This window comes from Electrophorus electricus, chromosome 6 (genome assembly GCF_013358815.1).
Source record: "Electrophorus electricus isolate fEleEle1 chromosome 6, fEleEle1.pri, whole genome shotgun sequence".
Classification (NCBI taxonomy): domain Eukaryota; kingdom Metazoa; phylum Chordata; class Actinopteri; order Gymnotiformes; family Gymnotidae; genus Electrophorus; species Electrophorus electricus.
The window spans coordinates 20,961,196-20,976,482 of NC_049540.1; the positions used below are offsets into that span (position 1 = coordinate 20,961,196).

General features: G+C 46.2%; 1 protein-coding gene across 4 annotated transcripts in view; it reads right to left on the reverse strand.

Moving 5' to 3' along the window:
• nrxn2a (neurexin 2a) overlaps positions 1-15,287 on the reverse strand; it is a 212,124-nt gene that overhangs the window by 23,511 nt on the left and 173,326 nt on the right. For all 4 annotated transcript variants that reach the window (XM_035527281.1, XM_035527284.1, XM_035527283.1 and 1 more), the window contains one exon: positions 4,688-4,869. In XM_035527281.1, the coding sequence (XP_035383174.1) occupies positions 4,688-4,869 (182 nt within the window). The remainder of the gene's footprint in view (positions 1-4,687; positions 4,870-15,287) is intronic.

Sequence of the window (15,287 nt, forward strand, 5' to 3'; positions counted from 1 at the left end):
GGATGGCGCGTGGGCGAGGAGGGGAAGGAGGCGCGCCGTGGCGGCGCCGGAGAATGGAAGGTGGGGAGAGGGCCTTTTCAGAGCTGCAGCAGCCCCGAAGGAGGTATGTCACGGTGAGGCCCTGGGTCGTTCCGTGCCTTGCCTGCTCAAGTGTTGTACAATGGAAACTTGAATCAACAGACTAAGCGCAGTTCGCCCACGCCAACAGTGACCCACTGTGCGGCGCCGGGGGCTGTAAACACAAACGTGGGAATGTGGGCCCCCGGCACCGCGCATCGCACACAGAGCACAGGACCAACTGCAATGCAGATACCGAGGCGCATTCTCTCCGTCCATTAGGCCAAGTTCATTCCTTCGTTCCAATTCCTTCCTTTATTGCTTGCTGAAGGTTATGACTGCTTGTTCCAAGCAAATCATTCAAAAGAGACAGAGAAGCAGGTGTTTCTCTCAAGCACTGGCTTGTGCCTTCGAGTGTGGCTGAAGTTACTTTTAAGGAGATATTCGGTTTTTCGGAATCGCGTGGAGATTTCACCATGCACACCTCAGGCACATTTTACCATTAATATGGGAAACAGTGGCTCACTCCCGCAGAGGAACTCTGCATTTTTACAATGAGCTGGACAATGTGTCTGAATACTCTCAGTAAATTACAATGTGTTGAGTAGCTCCCTGAGAGCTAAGAAGCCGTTGTGGAATTGGCAAATTAATGCACAGCTATTTATAACAGTAAAACAAATTCCCTTTCAAAATCAATAACGCCATCAACCTAAATTGGAAATTGTCACAAGCGTAACGCGGAGGCTGAGTGGAGCCTGCTGCGTGGCAGACACACGGGAAGCAGTCAGTTCAGAGGCGAAGCCCCACGGCCTCACGCAAGAGGACCGAACCGGTGTGTCAGTCTGCACGCCGTGCTTACGCGTAATGAGGCGCACCTTGAAATCCCGCATTTCCCACACTCAATACACACACACACACACACACACACACACGCGACATGCATCCAAGCATTCGGAAAAGCCGAAAATGTGTCATGTAAAATGCATGAAGGATAAAGCGCTTCAGGAAGCTTCTAATAAACAGGAAGGCAGCGTTCAGCCTCTGTTCCTCCTCCGCGCTGGATTCGCCACTAGAAGCTGGCGGAGATGCTGCCGTATTTATCAAAGCAAATTTATGAATCAATTGTCATGTGTTCATCTGACGAAGGGAATGAGCGCTGCTTCCAAGCGCTTGCGAAAAAGGGGAACCGAAACTGGAAGACTAAGCTGGCTTTTCGCTCCCCGCACTTAAATATTAGAGTCTCGTTCCGAACCGATTATGATCGACCTGCCACTCATTAGCAGACCCGCTTTCCTTGGGAGCGTAGAAGTCAAAGGAACACGACTTCCGTGAAAACGCCGAGGATAAAGACGCGTAATCTGCGAAACACAAAGGTCGTGTTCGGGCCAAACTGCATTTGCACAATTGACCGATTTAATTAGCCTGCGCAATACGAGAATATATGAAGAAAATGAAAATGAAACCAGTATCTAATCACAAAAGACACACGTAATTAATAAAGCTGCATTATTTAAATGTGAAACAATTTCTGTTGTTCACGTTGCTTTTCTTGGAGCGTACATGTTCGTAATACTTTCAAATGAGGCCTAACATTTGTAGTACTGTTAAACAGAAAAAGGTGTAACTTTAAACAGAAGAATTCTGAGAACAACGACATAGAAAATCTAGTCATCTGGTACTTGAAATGGTTGGCATTGAGCAGCACGCGTCATGCGTTACTGAGTCATCACGTTCTGCTTACATTCTGAAAGCAGCTCGGCGAGACGAAGACAAAACACCGAGTCAGTGTGTGTTGCTGCCTCTAAGGCTGCAGCTCACTGTCTCAGGCACAGGTGCTCCTTTAATTATAAGGCCAGGCGCCGCCTCTTGACAGATTTTGCCAGGGTTTTTAATCACGGCACATCTGTCCAGGGGATACACACTGCTAAAAAGACTGATTTCCCCCGAGGAGGGACCCCGCCCTTGGCATCTGTTCCACAGCCCAAAGGGTTCCGCAGCCAGTCAAATGTGAGACGGATGCCCCCCCACCCCGGCCCGAGGCAGGATGCAGGGGTTCGGAGCTGTAGGCCCACCCCCCTCCCCCTCTGAACACGGCCATGTTTCACAGCGCTATGAACTTCTGGAACTGCCTGGTGGTCTTAAGTGTTCAAGTAGGCAGGGGATGGCCGACATCTATATGCACATGGCGGTCTTTAAAATCAAGATGGCAGACCCATTAAACATGCCCAGGATTCTCTCTGTCTTTCACAGTGAACTGCTTTGCCTTGTCCTGTATTTGAATCCGTGGGCAATTTAATAATGATGCCCAATAACATATTTTGGTTCTGATTTGAATGTCTGTCTCTAGGATCAAATGGCTTAAATGAAGCTAACTGTGGGGCATGGGATAGTAGGCCAACGTTCAACTGGCCTATTAATCAACCTCATTGTGGGTTTGAGGTAATTATACCGGGAAAGGTTCCAGTTCCCTAATTTTGCATTCCCAGCTTTCGGACGGTGAGAGTCAAGCCCATTTTTAGAGTTGGCTTTGCATTGTTCACATCTGCCGAAGGTGTGCTTTTACTGCGAAGAAACAAACATTTCCACACACCTTTAATCCATCCTGTACACCATTCACACCCCTTCTGTAGGAGAAGGCAGAAATAATTAGAAAGAGTGAGGTTTGATGTCGAAAGCTGGTGCCAGAACACAGCACTATACAACACAGCACACCAGTAAAGGCCCAACACAAGGCAGATGCAAGACAAACACATTATTCATTGAGTTGTAAAGTCTATGATATCTAATAGAGATAAATAACTCATGGGCGTTGGTGTTGCTTTTACAAAATGCCTCAAGAGAAATAGGAATCCACGGGAGCCCCAGTAGCTGCTCTATGAGCTCAGCTGGTGAAGGCCCAGGCATGACCCTAATGGTGTAGGCAACAGCGGGTCACAGGTGGGGTGACAGTGAGCTCTGCCGCATTACTTCTTCCCCAACACTTCCAGAGATTGGGCTAACTCTGCCACGCAGGCCCTAGAGCTTCATTAATCCATCAGCCGGCCCCTGACAGGCGGGGTGGCGAACCCCTCGGCACCCTCATTCCACAATGCCTGCCAGATGATGGAGGCCAGAACCCCAGTGTAGATCGATAGGCAGCCACCTCGGAATACCAAACCGCTCCGCTCCTCATTACTGCCAGCAAGCGCCGCACCATTCATCAGTCTGCGCCTCCCCGCGGACTGCGCACTTCTCGGACGAGGGGAAACAGCGCCAGGTGCCGGGTTGGGACACTGCAGAGGGACGGAAGCTGAATGCCACTCTAGGAGAGGGGATGCCCCAAACCTGCCTCCCCCCGCCTCCCTCCTCCGGCCCCCCGCCGCCCCACCCCAGCCTCCCACCCCCGCTCCTGCTTTCTGCCCGCTACAGCAGCCGTGCTTGTGACCAATCGGATTTTCCGTCCTTGGCTGTAATTTCCAACGCAGAGCAAATCTCCCCACGCGGAGGACGCGCACAGAGGTGAAAGCGGCGTTTTCCCCAAAAGCCCGCCGGAGACTTCTGGTGCCGCTCTATGCCATAACCCGCTCTTTATTCTCTCCATAAACTTTACAGACTTGCTTTTATTTACAACCCGCAACCTCATATATTATACCAGCTGAATCACACATGCCCGATGGCACGGTAATCAATGTCGAGAGGCGCCCTTGCGGAGAGAGTAGCTGGGATGGTGGCAGGAATGAGCTCCGAGGCTAGAACCGCACCTCAGAGAAAGAGGGTTTGCAGATGAACCATCAAACCAGCCATCTGACAGGGACATGCACAAAGCCCCCCGTTCAGCTGAAGAATGGCCCGTTCTTGTGCTTTATGCCTGTGACAAGCAGGAGGGAGGCCCCGAGAACAAGCACCGCTATGTGTCTGGCTGCGCAGCTGTTGTTGGAGCGTCTTTGCCGGGGAGCAATGCGAACGTTCGCGCTTCCCCCCAAATTCAGCATTCAGCCGCAGAAAGCCCCGTTACAATGCATCTTTTTTTTTTATTTGGCTGAAATTAAATTGCCAGCAAAAAGCCAAGAGAGACGACAAACCATTTACCAGCTTGATCTACTGTCATACTGTCATGCTATCTTAGCTCTATGTTGTTTTAATTGGCTAAATTGTTATCAAGTCCAATTCGTTTTTTTTTTTTGTTTTTTTTTAATGTTCTCAACGTTGTATGTAGACGAATGTTCCCACTGGCTCCCCGGAGTCTTTCTACGAGGCGAGTATTGGTTTATCTTATCTGTGACAACTGCCACAGCTTATTTGCACAGTCTGATCTCGGGAATGCGGCTTCACAATTTCTGAGTGCCTAAAGCGTCCTTAGAAATGATTCAACTTAAGATTGCATCCGACTCGGTTTGCATCACTGTTACTTCAGAGTCCCTCGTGGGCCAGCAGTGGCATATGCAGAGGTTACACCCACATGTCATGTCATTGATAACACCTGGACTGCAGCCAGGTGAGGGAGTGAAGTAGAAACAAGTGTGTCATCACCTTTAGCTTGGTACCCCCCCCATCATTTAGCATGCTTCCACATGTTGTTAGCCACGTTAGCATTGTCAAAAATGTTGCAGTAGATCTCACTAGATATAAGGAGGGGTGTTGCAGTACTCACTATGTGTAGCTGCAGGTAGTCTCCCAGGCCCTGTGTACTCTCCACCTGTACAAGGATGGCGTCTCTTAGCTGGGTGCTGAAGCCCACGGCCAGCCTGTCGGCCCGGGTGCTCGGCCGCTCGTTAGGGGCCCAAGTGTAGGTGATGAGGGCGCCTCCTCTCCCGAAGATATATGTGGTCCCGGCTGCCAGGGAGAGAGAGGGAAAGAGAGACAGAGACAATGAGGATAAACATTTGGTAAAAGGCTAAAAGCGGAAGAGGTAGAAGGCAAGAACATTCCGAAGGAAAAGTGTTAGGATGAAGGATAGCGTGATGAGAGGATGGGGCGTGCAGGAGGAGAGATGGTACAGGAAACTGCTCTCCCACATTTCACATTCATCCCCTGTGTAGCTTCAAACGAGGAGAAGTTTAAAAAAAGAGCCTGTATCTCCGACTTGCCATCTGTTCTGCCGGGCTTGTGCAGAGAGGCAAAGGCCTGATTTGGATGCTCATTTGCAAAATATTACATAGACGGCAAACAAATCATCGGCGGTGCTGTCAGCCGAGGGCCATGAATCCCGGTACCAGAGGTTCATGGCTTCAGCGCGCCCCATTGGTCCAGGAAGCCGTGGACTACCCCACCCCCAGACTTCCTGCCCTTCAGTTGGGCTTGGATGTGGCTTGCGCAGAGCAGCAGTATTATTTAACAACGCTCGAAGCCCTGACACCGAGACAGCATGGCGCGCAGACGAGGGCACAGGGAAGCTGACCTGGCGCCAGGCCAAGCACTCTCTTCCTCGCACGGCCCCCCACCGCTGCACCTGGCTGCGGGCGGACCCCGGCATGGGCAAGGTAAAACAGGGGCCGTGCCAGCTGCCTCCTCATGGGAGACAGAAGGGATGGTGGTGAAAGAAGCAAAGAGCAGCTATTTTTAGTGAACAATGCCCCAGAACCCATGGGGGCCACGTGCACGCTGAGACATTGACCTCGGGCGCAGGCACTATAGCTCTGACGCGAAGAGAACAGTCGTCTATTCTGCAGTTATTCCTCATGCACAGACACACGTGTGTTAAGGCTTTCACTGTGCTATTAAAAAGCTTGTGAGGTCTAAATTTCTGATTCTTTCACATGGAGAAGCCCATTCTCCTGTTTAAATGCCATGTGCATCACAGTTAGCAGGTAACCGAATAAGCTCATATTTCTCCTTACCGTCTCTCTCTGTCTGTAGAAAGCACTGCTCTCACTGTGCCAGTGAGCGCCTTGTGCTCGGTTAAACGTGTGATCTCACGTGCACTTTCGAATCAAACCTGGGCGCTGGGTTGCCAGAGCAACACCACCTGTCGTCTCTGGCGCCCATGGTGGTCTAAATGAGCTAACAGTGGAGGTGAGGGGACTGTAATTAGCTTATCTGGCAAGCTCCCCCCCCCCTCAAAGCAGGTCCCCCCCCTGCCCCTCAAAGCAGGCTGTGGGTGACGGTGTTGGAACACCTGCTCCCCAAATCTGCGGCTAACTTGTTGCTAACACTGGCGCGCGGGAGGGGCGCTCGTAGTGGACACCTGTTCGAGGCCTGCAGGCGTGGCACGCGTGCGTATGGTGTGTGGGCACAGACCTGAGACCAGGCCCCCACAGTCAATCAGGCAGGTGGGGCTCCACCATGCACCGTGCACAAGCAGTTCGGAGCAGAGCACTGCTGTGCAAAAACGGACACGAAGGCACCCTGTCTTGGAAGTTCCACCCTGGACATCCCAGAGCACGGCACAGCTATGCCCTGCCCTCATGCTACAGCACGCTTGTCCCCTGCAGTTCCACCAGAGGAAGGCCATTGATTTCCTCATCTGGCTTAACCTGAATGATGGGTCTGTTTATTTGTTAAATGCTGGGAAGTGATCTCCATTTTATATAGTATTAAGGCTGCAATAAGCTAATCAATAGCTCCATCTTCTTCTCAGCTGAAGGTGTAACCCCCCCCCCCCCCCCCCCCCCCCCGCCGGATCCATTATGACCTACACTGCTTCATTTGCCCTTGAGGATGGTAAACAAACTTTTTAAAAAATATATCCTAGCTTCTACATTGTTACAAGTTGCTCCAAAGCCAGCTCATCTAGTGTGTTTGATCTCACACAGTGTATGATTTTCAGATAGACTGAAGTGTAAGTCATCAAGATTAAAGAATTCGACAAAGCACATTCCTCCCGTCTCATATATATTCCTCCCATATTGAGGATGGTTCATAAAATATAATCATTACATATATATATATATATATATATATATATATATATATATATATATATATATATATATATATATATATATATATATATATATATATATATATATATACACACACACACACACACACACACACACACACACACACACACACACACCATATTTAAAATATCATCTATTGTGTAGCAGTGCTGTGTTGTATGTTTTTAGTGACTGTACTGGCATTAAGTCCACTGCTTTTGCTTTCAAATCCTGACTGGGCAAAGGGTTTTTTAGATAGTTATTGAATTCAGCAGAGAGAAAGTCAAAAATGATGTCCACATAAACCCTCTTTGGTGGGAAAGGAACACGCAGGCAAAAATTCCATTTTCTTGCTTCAGTTGTTTGGTGCCACTGAAGTAAAAAGGCTTGGCCTGAGCTCAGAGTAAGATAAGGAACCCTGGTCCAGTCATTCAGACACACACCAGACCCTGAGTTGCGTACCTTTTCAAAGTGCCAATCACAGAGTAACTTTCCCTAAGCTTTTTGTGTGATTCGACAGAGGTAATACTTTATTCTGTCCCGTGTTATGTTAGCTTATAGGGAATGTGATCCTGAAGAAGTACTGGTGTATAGTCTTCGGAGGAAGGTCATTTGAATGATCTGAGCCTGGCACTCGCCGCTTTGACTCACTGACAGAAATACACTACCGTGAGACGTTAAATTCGTAATTTTCAACCTCTCTTTGACAAGGGCCTCATTTACAAGGTAGTAACGGCAGTGAACACAACCCTTGTGGATTCTTGTTAGGGTACTGTAAGAAAATGATTATATGATTATAAAATAATGGCCTTTGCACTACAATTCCCATGAACAATTCACTTACTATACAGATTTACTGCCACTTTTACCCAAGGGTTCGAAAATATGCTTCGCCTCGGTTTTACAGATAGTGATCCAGTAGAAATGAACAGTATTTTACCGAGGCCCCCCTATTTGGCTGTAGCGGGAGCCAGTGTTTTCACCGTCCCCGTGAGAAGGAGCGATCAGATAAGACCTGTATATACAGCCCGGGCCAGGGGGCTGGAAGGCAGACAGCTCAGAGGTCATTTACTGTCTACTGCCAGCCTCTCACTGGGGGATATTGGATCCATGGCCAGTGAAGCATGTGTGTGTACAGCCGGAGCTCTCGGAGGCCTCGGCTCCCTCCTGGTGTGGGCCATCAGTCTGTCTCTGCAGCCACATAAAAGCAGAGTGCCAGCATCCGACCCCTCTCGCCCTGAGAATAATGGGCTCCCAGCGTTCGGTCCGACAGCACCGTGCCACGGCAGAATTCCTCTAATTAAATACCCTGATTATGAGATGCTGCCGCAGATGTACATTATGGATCATCCGTTAACAGCGCTGCTGAAAGAGCACCAAAAATCCCGGGCTGTGCCGCCCGCCCTTTGAAGAAGATGTACTTGATTTTATGCCATTGTTATACGCTAAGGGCGTGGCTTTGCTTGCCCTCGTTTGCAGTGAGAAGGCGAGGCTTTGTCAGGTAGAGGGCTAACTAAGGAGATGTCTCTCATCTGCGAAGAAGGAGCTCTGTCCGTCAATGCTTTGGGAGTGTGATTAACCTTTCAAAACCGCAGTAAGGCCATGGAAACGGGAAACGCCAACACCCGTCATAGACGTCTCATTAAATGTGTGCATTTGAACAAATATCGATGCTTTTGACAAGACTGATATTCTATTCAAACACTAATGCAAATGCTTACATTTCTGAGTGAGCAGTGTAGGGAACAAGACAAACAAATGGTTTGTATGCCGAATTTAAGAGGCTTCTGACAGATAACAGCAGACACGACTGCAAAGATCTCTAAACCAAAGCAGAGCAGGCGGCAGACATAATATTTCTAATATCCACATATGAAGGGCTGAAACTGGCTCGACATTCTTAGCATTCATGGCAGTCACTCACATGTTTGTGAATGCTGGCAATGTGACATTTGCCTCTCACCCACAATTCCATGGGTGCCAGTGCGCATTAACCTCCTACATTACACCGGATAAAGCACGTCGGATTTGCACTCATCTCCCCACAACATGGGAGTATACTATAAAACTCAGTAAGCTAGTTCTGCAGGCACTTTTTTTTTTGCAACATGCCACACATTTCAAATATACACCGGCAAGCGGGAATGAGCACGGCAGCCGTGGCTGTAGAAGCCGAATATGAGCTAACACAGAAATAGCCCTAACTGTTTAGTTCTGATTTAGATCAAATGAACGTGGACACAACCGAATGCTGTGCAGATAGATGGATCCAAACAGGTAAAAGGAATCTGATTTGCGCATTGCTGGGCATAGGTTAGACACAGTCTACATGTAATATTACTCTGGACTTCACTTGGACCTAAAATTATGTCTCCGTTTGCCTACAAGATTCCATCATGGCTTTCAACATCTGTTATAGATTCTGCTTTTCTCCTGAAGTGCAAGTAGTTTTGTTTTCTTTTCATGGCTATCAGCCATCGCTGTCTCCATATTCCTAGTAATGATGTTCAGCAATGCCTTCATCTCAGCTGTCAATTTTGTACCCCATATATGTAATACCTGCTTTTTGTAATAACATATTGAAGCAGACAATGCAGTGCAGCGCCAATTTAAAATAACTCAAAATGAGCAAGTTGACATTCTTCATCTAAAAGAAGGCAAAAATCAAAATGGTCTGGCCCACTGCATCATAAATAATTACACACTGAAAATATTTACCAGGCTTACTGAAATGTTTTCTTTTTTAAAGTATGAACCTATTTTGATATACCACTCTGAAATTTGAGCTGTAGTTGAAATAACTTTTATGTTCCATGTTATCATAGCCTATTATTAATGAGCTTAATGCACTGTTAATAACTTGATTCTTTATTAGAAGAATCAAGGTAATTTATGTCAGTGCAAATTAATTGCCATTTATAGACACTTGCTTGCAATCTGAATTAGCATTTTAATTAGCTGTGAAGTTAACAGTCAAAATAAAAATAATTGTTTATTGTTTCTAAGTATTAGAAGTACAACCCATAGCCAAGCCCAAAAGATGCTGATCTGAGAAGTAAGGAGGTTTAATATTAAATAAACACATATGAAATATATGTACTACAGAGATTGACTTTACAGTTATCAGTGGCTTGACTTCCTTGCTGTGAAGCTGCATTGTGTCTTGACTTCCTTATGTCTGGCTTACAATATTAATGTCTTCCTCTGTCTGTCTCAATGGGCAATAACTATATGAACAGTGGCCAAAACCAGGTGCCTACTATTCACACAGCTATAGCCTGGGGGTACCGCAAAGGCCAGGGACATATTTGTCAATGGTGGGCAAAGAGACTACACCTGCGTTCCACTACAACACTGAGTCCTGAGTACCATCTCTAACAAAGTGCATGAAAGATTCTCAACACGAGCACAGCTGGTTGCAGAACTAATTTATGGGTGCCCACCTCAAATGTTTCTGTGACAGTTCTTAACAACTGTTTCTATGACAGCTTCCTAACAACTGTTTCTATGACTTGAGTGTGCACTAAGACGTGGCTTGTGCTCTAGTTCCAGAAAGAAGCATACATTTAGTATATCTTTATAAAGCAGGTTGAATTTTTGTGTGTGTGTGTTCTGGATCAATTTGGCATGTAAACAGCCAACCATGCAATCAATCTCTTAGATTAGATTTTAGAAACATCCAATGTTCATGACAAGGCACCTCTCGAGAGAAATGCTCCCTTTTAAATACAGCTTTCTCTCACCTAGGCATTAGTCCATTGTTAGCATGAGTTTTGTACTGTCATTGCCTTGCCTAATTATGTCCAAATCGGCTCTTAGGTGATGGAGCAGCAATTCAGCGAGGGCCTCCAACCCTGCAGTTAAGCTAACTGCTAGCTCTAAAATATTAGCAATTTTCTGTAATTGTGGAAACTTGGCACCAAATCGTTCACAGCGTGACTCACCACAGGCTGAGGGCCAGGTTCCCCTCGGGCTGCTGTCTGATAAAGCACAAGGACTCCAGTTTCCTTCTGCTCTAATAGAAGATACTGCACAAACTCATCACAGTAAGCTTGATATTTGCAAACTGCTCATAGAAGTTCAGCAGTCTATTAGAGAGGGATCTGCTTAGTCACCCGGAGCTGACTTTTCATTAATTCAGCAAACTGTCATTAAAATTTCTTAAACGTTACAAAACAGCGCTCCAGTGGTTGCCTAATAAGGGGAAGCCACTGCCCTAAATGCTCCGAATCCTCTTTGTGTTTCAGATTAGACGCCTTCACGGTTTACATTCCTCAGTCATCATCTCCCTCACGTCTCACTAGGAGCACGTCGCTGTTTTTTCGTCTCCCTGAAGCTTAGAAGGTGAGAAATCCCAGAGCTGCACACCTGTCTGCTTCGACTTTATATGCATCTGCGAGTTTACTGAGCTTTGACGAGGATGTATGTCTTTTCTTGGCAGGCAATGGTAACACAATTCATTTCTACTGTGCTATCAAACATCATAAATAAGAGAAAAACAGACCAAAAATAATAATCAGTGAGACTGCGGCGGTCGGGCTCGGCGTGAACAAAACATGGACGAATAAAGATGTGCCCTGTGAAGGCTTGCACAGTCTCACCCTGTCATGCTGTGAAGCAGTAACTCGTATCTATAAGTTGTTTAGCCTCAAGATTCTGAGCAACCCATTTCTGGTGGCAAGGCTTTGATAAACATCACCAACAGCACCAACACCCATCACTCTCTCTCTCTCTCTCTCTCTCTCTCTCTCTCTCTCTCTCTCTCTCTCTCTCTCTCTCTCTCTCTCTCTCTCTCTCGCTCTCGCTCTCGCTCTCTCTCTGTCTCTCTCTGTCTCTGTCTCTCTCCCCACACCAATGCGCCGGCACCCAGGGCGACAGAAACAAGACACACGAATAATAAAAAATTGTTCTAAAATCCCACAACCTTTTCTAAAGCACTTCCAACTACGGTCATGAGCTTCCTCCGATTTTAATGCATTATGATTGCTTATGTGATAGATTTGCTTTCTCTGGGAATTTTTTGCTTTTGCCTTCTATTTGTGGTGGTGTCTGCCTGGCATTAGTGCAGGCCGTGGGAGGGAGAAACAGACGAGGTAAAAGTGGAGCTAACACGTTTTAGCTGAGTGCCATTTGGCTGCTCTTCAACAATTCAAAGGGAAAAAAAAAAAAAAAGAGCTCTTGTGACATTTTGTCATACATTAAGCTTGCCTTTCGGAGGAGGACCTGGTCAGCAATTTCCCCTCCCTTAAAACATGCTTACTCTTCATGTTTTTACAAAAATACTCAACATATACATTTGGCAGGATTAACTCGAGCCACCTTAGCGAGCATATGGAATGTTGGTCACAGTTAAAATCACATCATCTTTGGCATACTGTGAATATACACACAAATTCAATAACACGTGTTGAATGCGTATTCACACACGGCCACTACTGAAGCGACAACATGAAATAAGGCACCGCAATGATACGAGTGAAGGCTGATGAGGAAAATGTCCGTAACGACTGACTTGTGCGCTAATAAGATGTTAAGCAAATCTATTGAAAACGCTTCTCTTCTGATCAAAAATAATGGCAGTTAGCACAGACCCACCTGGGGATGGGAGAGGGCCACAACCCACCCAACTCAATACCCCTATAAAGGCTTCTACAGCTGTCAGCTCAATAATGCTCTGGCGGCTCTACAAGGCTCGCTGGCAGACAACCCTGAAACTCCCAGTAATCACCACTGACAACCATGTAAGAAATAAAAGAGATCGGTGGAACAGCAAAGAGAGGAACGGACAGATCGAGATGAACTTGGAAATCATCGCCGTATCTTACAGACGAGACATGGTGATAAGTAATCATTTGAAAAGAAAAGGACCCTAACCATTATATAGCTATTACTCCAATACAGAAAACATGGATACAATCTTTTTATCCAATACAAATCACCTACTGCCTTTGTTCCCCACTACCTGAGTTTTTTCACATCCCCTCTACAGGTTCCATAAATATTGCCTCATCTCAAACATAGAGGCGACCTGAGGCCTGGGTGAACCGGAATACATCCTGCCACAGTGAAAAGCACCTCTTTGCTGTACTACATCAAAGAAAAAAAGAATTATTTACACTGTCTATTAGGTGCTACTTTCTACATCATTTCTCTCATGGTTTACTCTAGACAGGCGTATGCTCTTAATCAATCACGTTGAAAGGAAAAATAACAGCACTAAATTAACCTTTTACATTCGGAAGATGGCTGGTAGCTTGAAACTTTCATTCTTTACTCTTCTAAGTACATACCTTTCATTTTAGATTTATTTCCTTTTGTAAATTAAATTTGATTTAAAAAAAAATGTGTTTTTGATGCATGATTTTCCAGACATTTAATTATGTGCCAAAGTAGCACATTTTAGACTTTGGCTATAAATTATTCTAATACAGCCAAATAAATCAAAGTCGATAAAGATAAATTGACATGGTTACTGCATTCAGAGCTTAGCTTCTGTGCATTCAGAGCTTCCTCACTGTTCTGGATCTGTGAATCTGGATCTATATTCTATATTTGGTTGAACTGAAAGGTAGTATACAAAAGGTAGTATTCAGAAGTAGTACACAGAAGTAGTACACAGATGGTAATGCACAGAAGTAGTACACAGAAGGTAGTGCACAGAAGTAGTACGCAGAAGGTAGTGCACAGAAGTAGTACGCAGAAGGTAGTGCACAGAAGTAGTACGCAGACGGTAGTGCGCAGAAGTAGTATGCAGAAGTAGTATACAGCCAGTAGTGCACAGAAGTAGTACGCAGAAGGTAGTGCACAGAAGTAGTACACAGAAGGTAGTGCACATAAGTAGTACACAGAAGTAGTACGCAGAAGGTAGTGCACAGAAGTAGTACGCAGAAGGTAGTGCACATAAGTAGTACACAGAAGTAGTACGCAGAAGGTAGTGCACAGAAGTAGTACGCAGAAGGTAGTGCACAGAAGTAGTATGCAGAAGGTAGTGCACAGAAGTAGTATGCAGAAGGTAGTGCGCAGAAGTAGTATGCAGAAGGTAGTATTCAGAAGTAGTACACAGAAGGTAGTATTCAGAAGTAGTACACAGAAGGTAGTATTCAGAAGTAGTACACAGAAGGCAGTGCAAGGAGACACAGATGTGTGAACATATGGAATTAACTTACCTTTACAAGAACGAACAGAATCAATCAAAACATGATGACATTAGAAAGATTAGAAAGATTTTGTTTATTTTTCGCCAGTTGTATTGAGTCTGGTATCAGGTGCCATTACATACATTATATAACAACATGAATTAATAGAACTGCCAAGATGTTAACATTTGCCAACACGCGTCCAAAAAAGCTTCACCACTAGTCCTGATCAGAGGCTTCAACCAGTGCAATGCGGAATCTAATCTGAACCGATTAGCAGCAGTGACAGAGGCGTCGTGCTGGAATAGGTAGGCGAGGAGTGTGTCCTAATCTTCATCACAGCCCTGGCAGTGCTGACTTCACCAAGCCCAGTCTCCCCAACACTGCAGTCATGTAGGACCAGGGAGGCTGTCATCAGTCACTGTTCCAATCTACATGTAGTCAGTGTGTTAGATAATTAGGGTGCCTGAGCAAAGTGTGTGTGTGTGTGTGTGTGTGTGTGTGCGCGTGCGTGTGCTCATGTTCTTTCTCTCCCTCATTCAGAGCCTGATTCTACACATCCATATTTCAACAAAGGCTTGCCAGGCTGTTGAAGGTGTTATTTGTTTCAGCTGAAGTTGCGTTTTTCCACTTCACTGTGTTTCTTAAGTGGGTCAGCCAAAACACCCACAACTACCCACCACCACCCCCAGCTCTGTCTCTCTCTCTCAGCGCAGAGCTAATTGTGTCCTACAACACGTCCTCCGTATAGCTTCAAACGTACTGCTGCTGGGTCTCTATTCTTCTCCATCATGAATAAATCCTCTTTTTGCTGGGATCTCTGGGCCCATGTGACATCAGGGGTGGAGTGAAAGACAATGAGCTCTTCTCACATCCTGTACCCCACCGACTCGCACTGCAGCGGGGGGGGAGTGGTTTTAACCTGTTCATACGCTACCTTCTCTCACTCCCTCTCTCACACATAAGCACGCACGAACACACAGACATGCTCCAACCATCTTACACACTGCCTTCATCGCACTCACACACTGTTCTTAGACTTGCCTTAAGCCTGACGGACTCCCCCAGACCAGAACAAGCCTGATATAGTATATGTGTTTGGAGAGCCATTTCCAGGTCGGCTCACACCGTCGTTCGGCAAACAGACTTGTCAACGAGAGGCTGCTGCTTCCACTCTCACAGGACTCGCTGCTGTCAATCAAACCTCAGAGCTGTGAGATTTACCCAGTCTCTA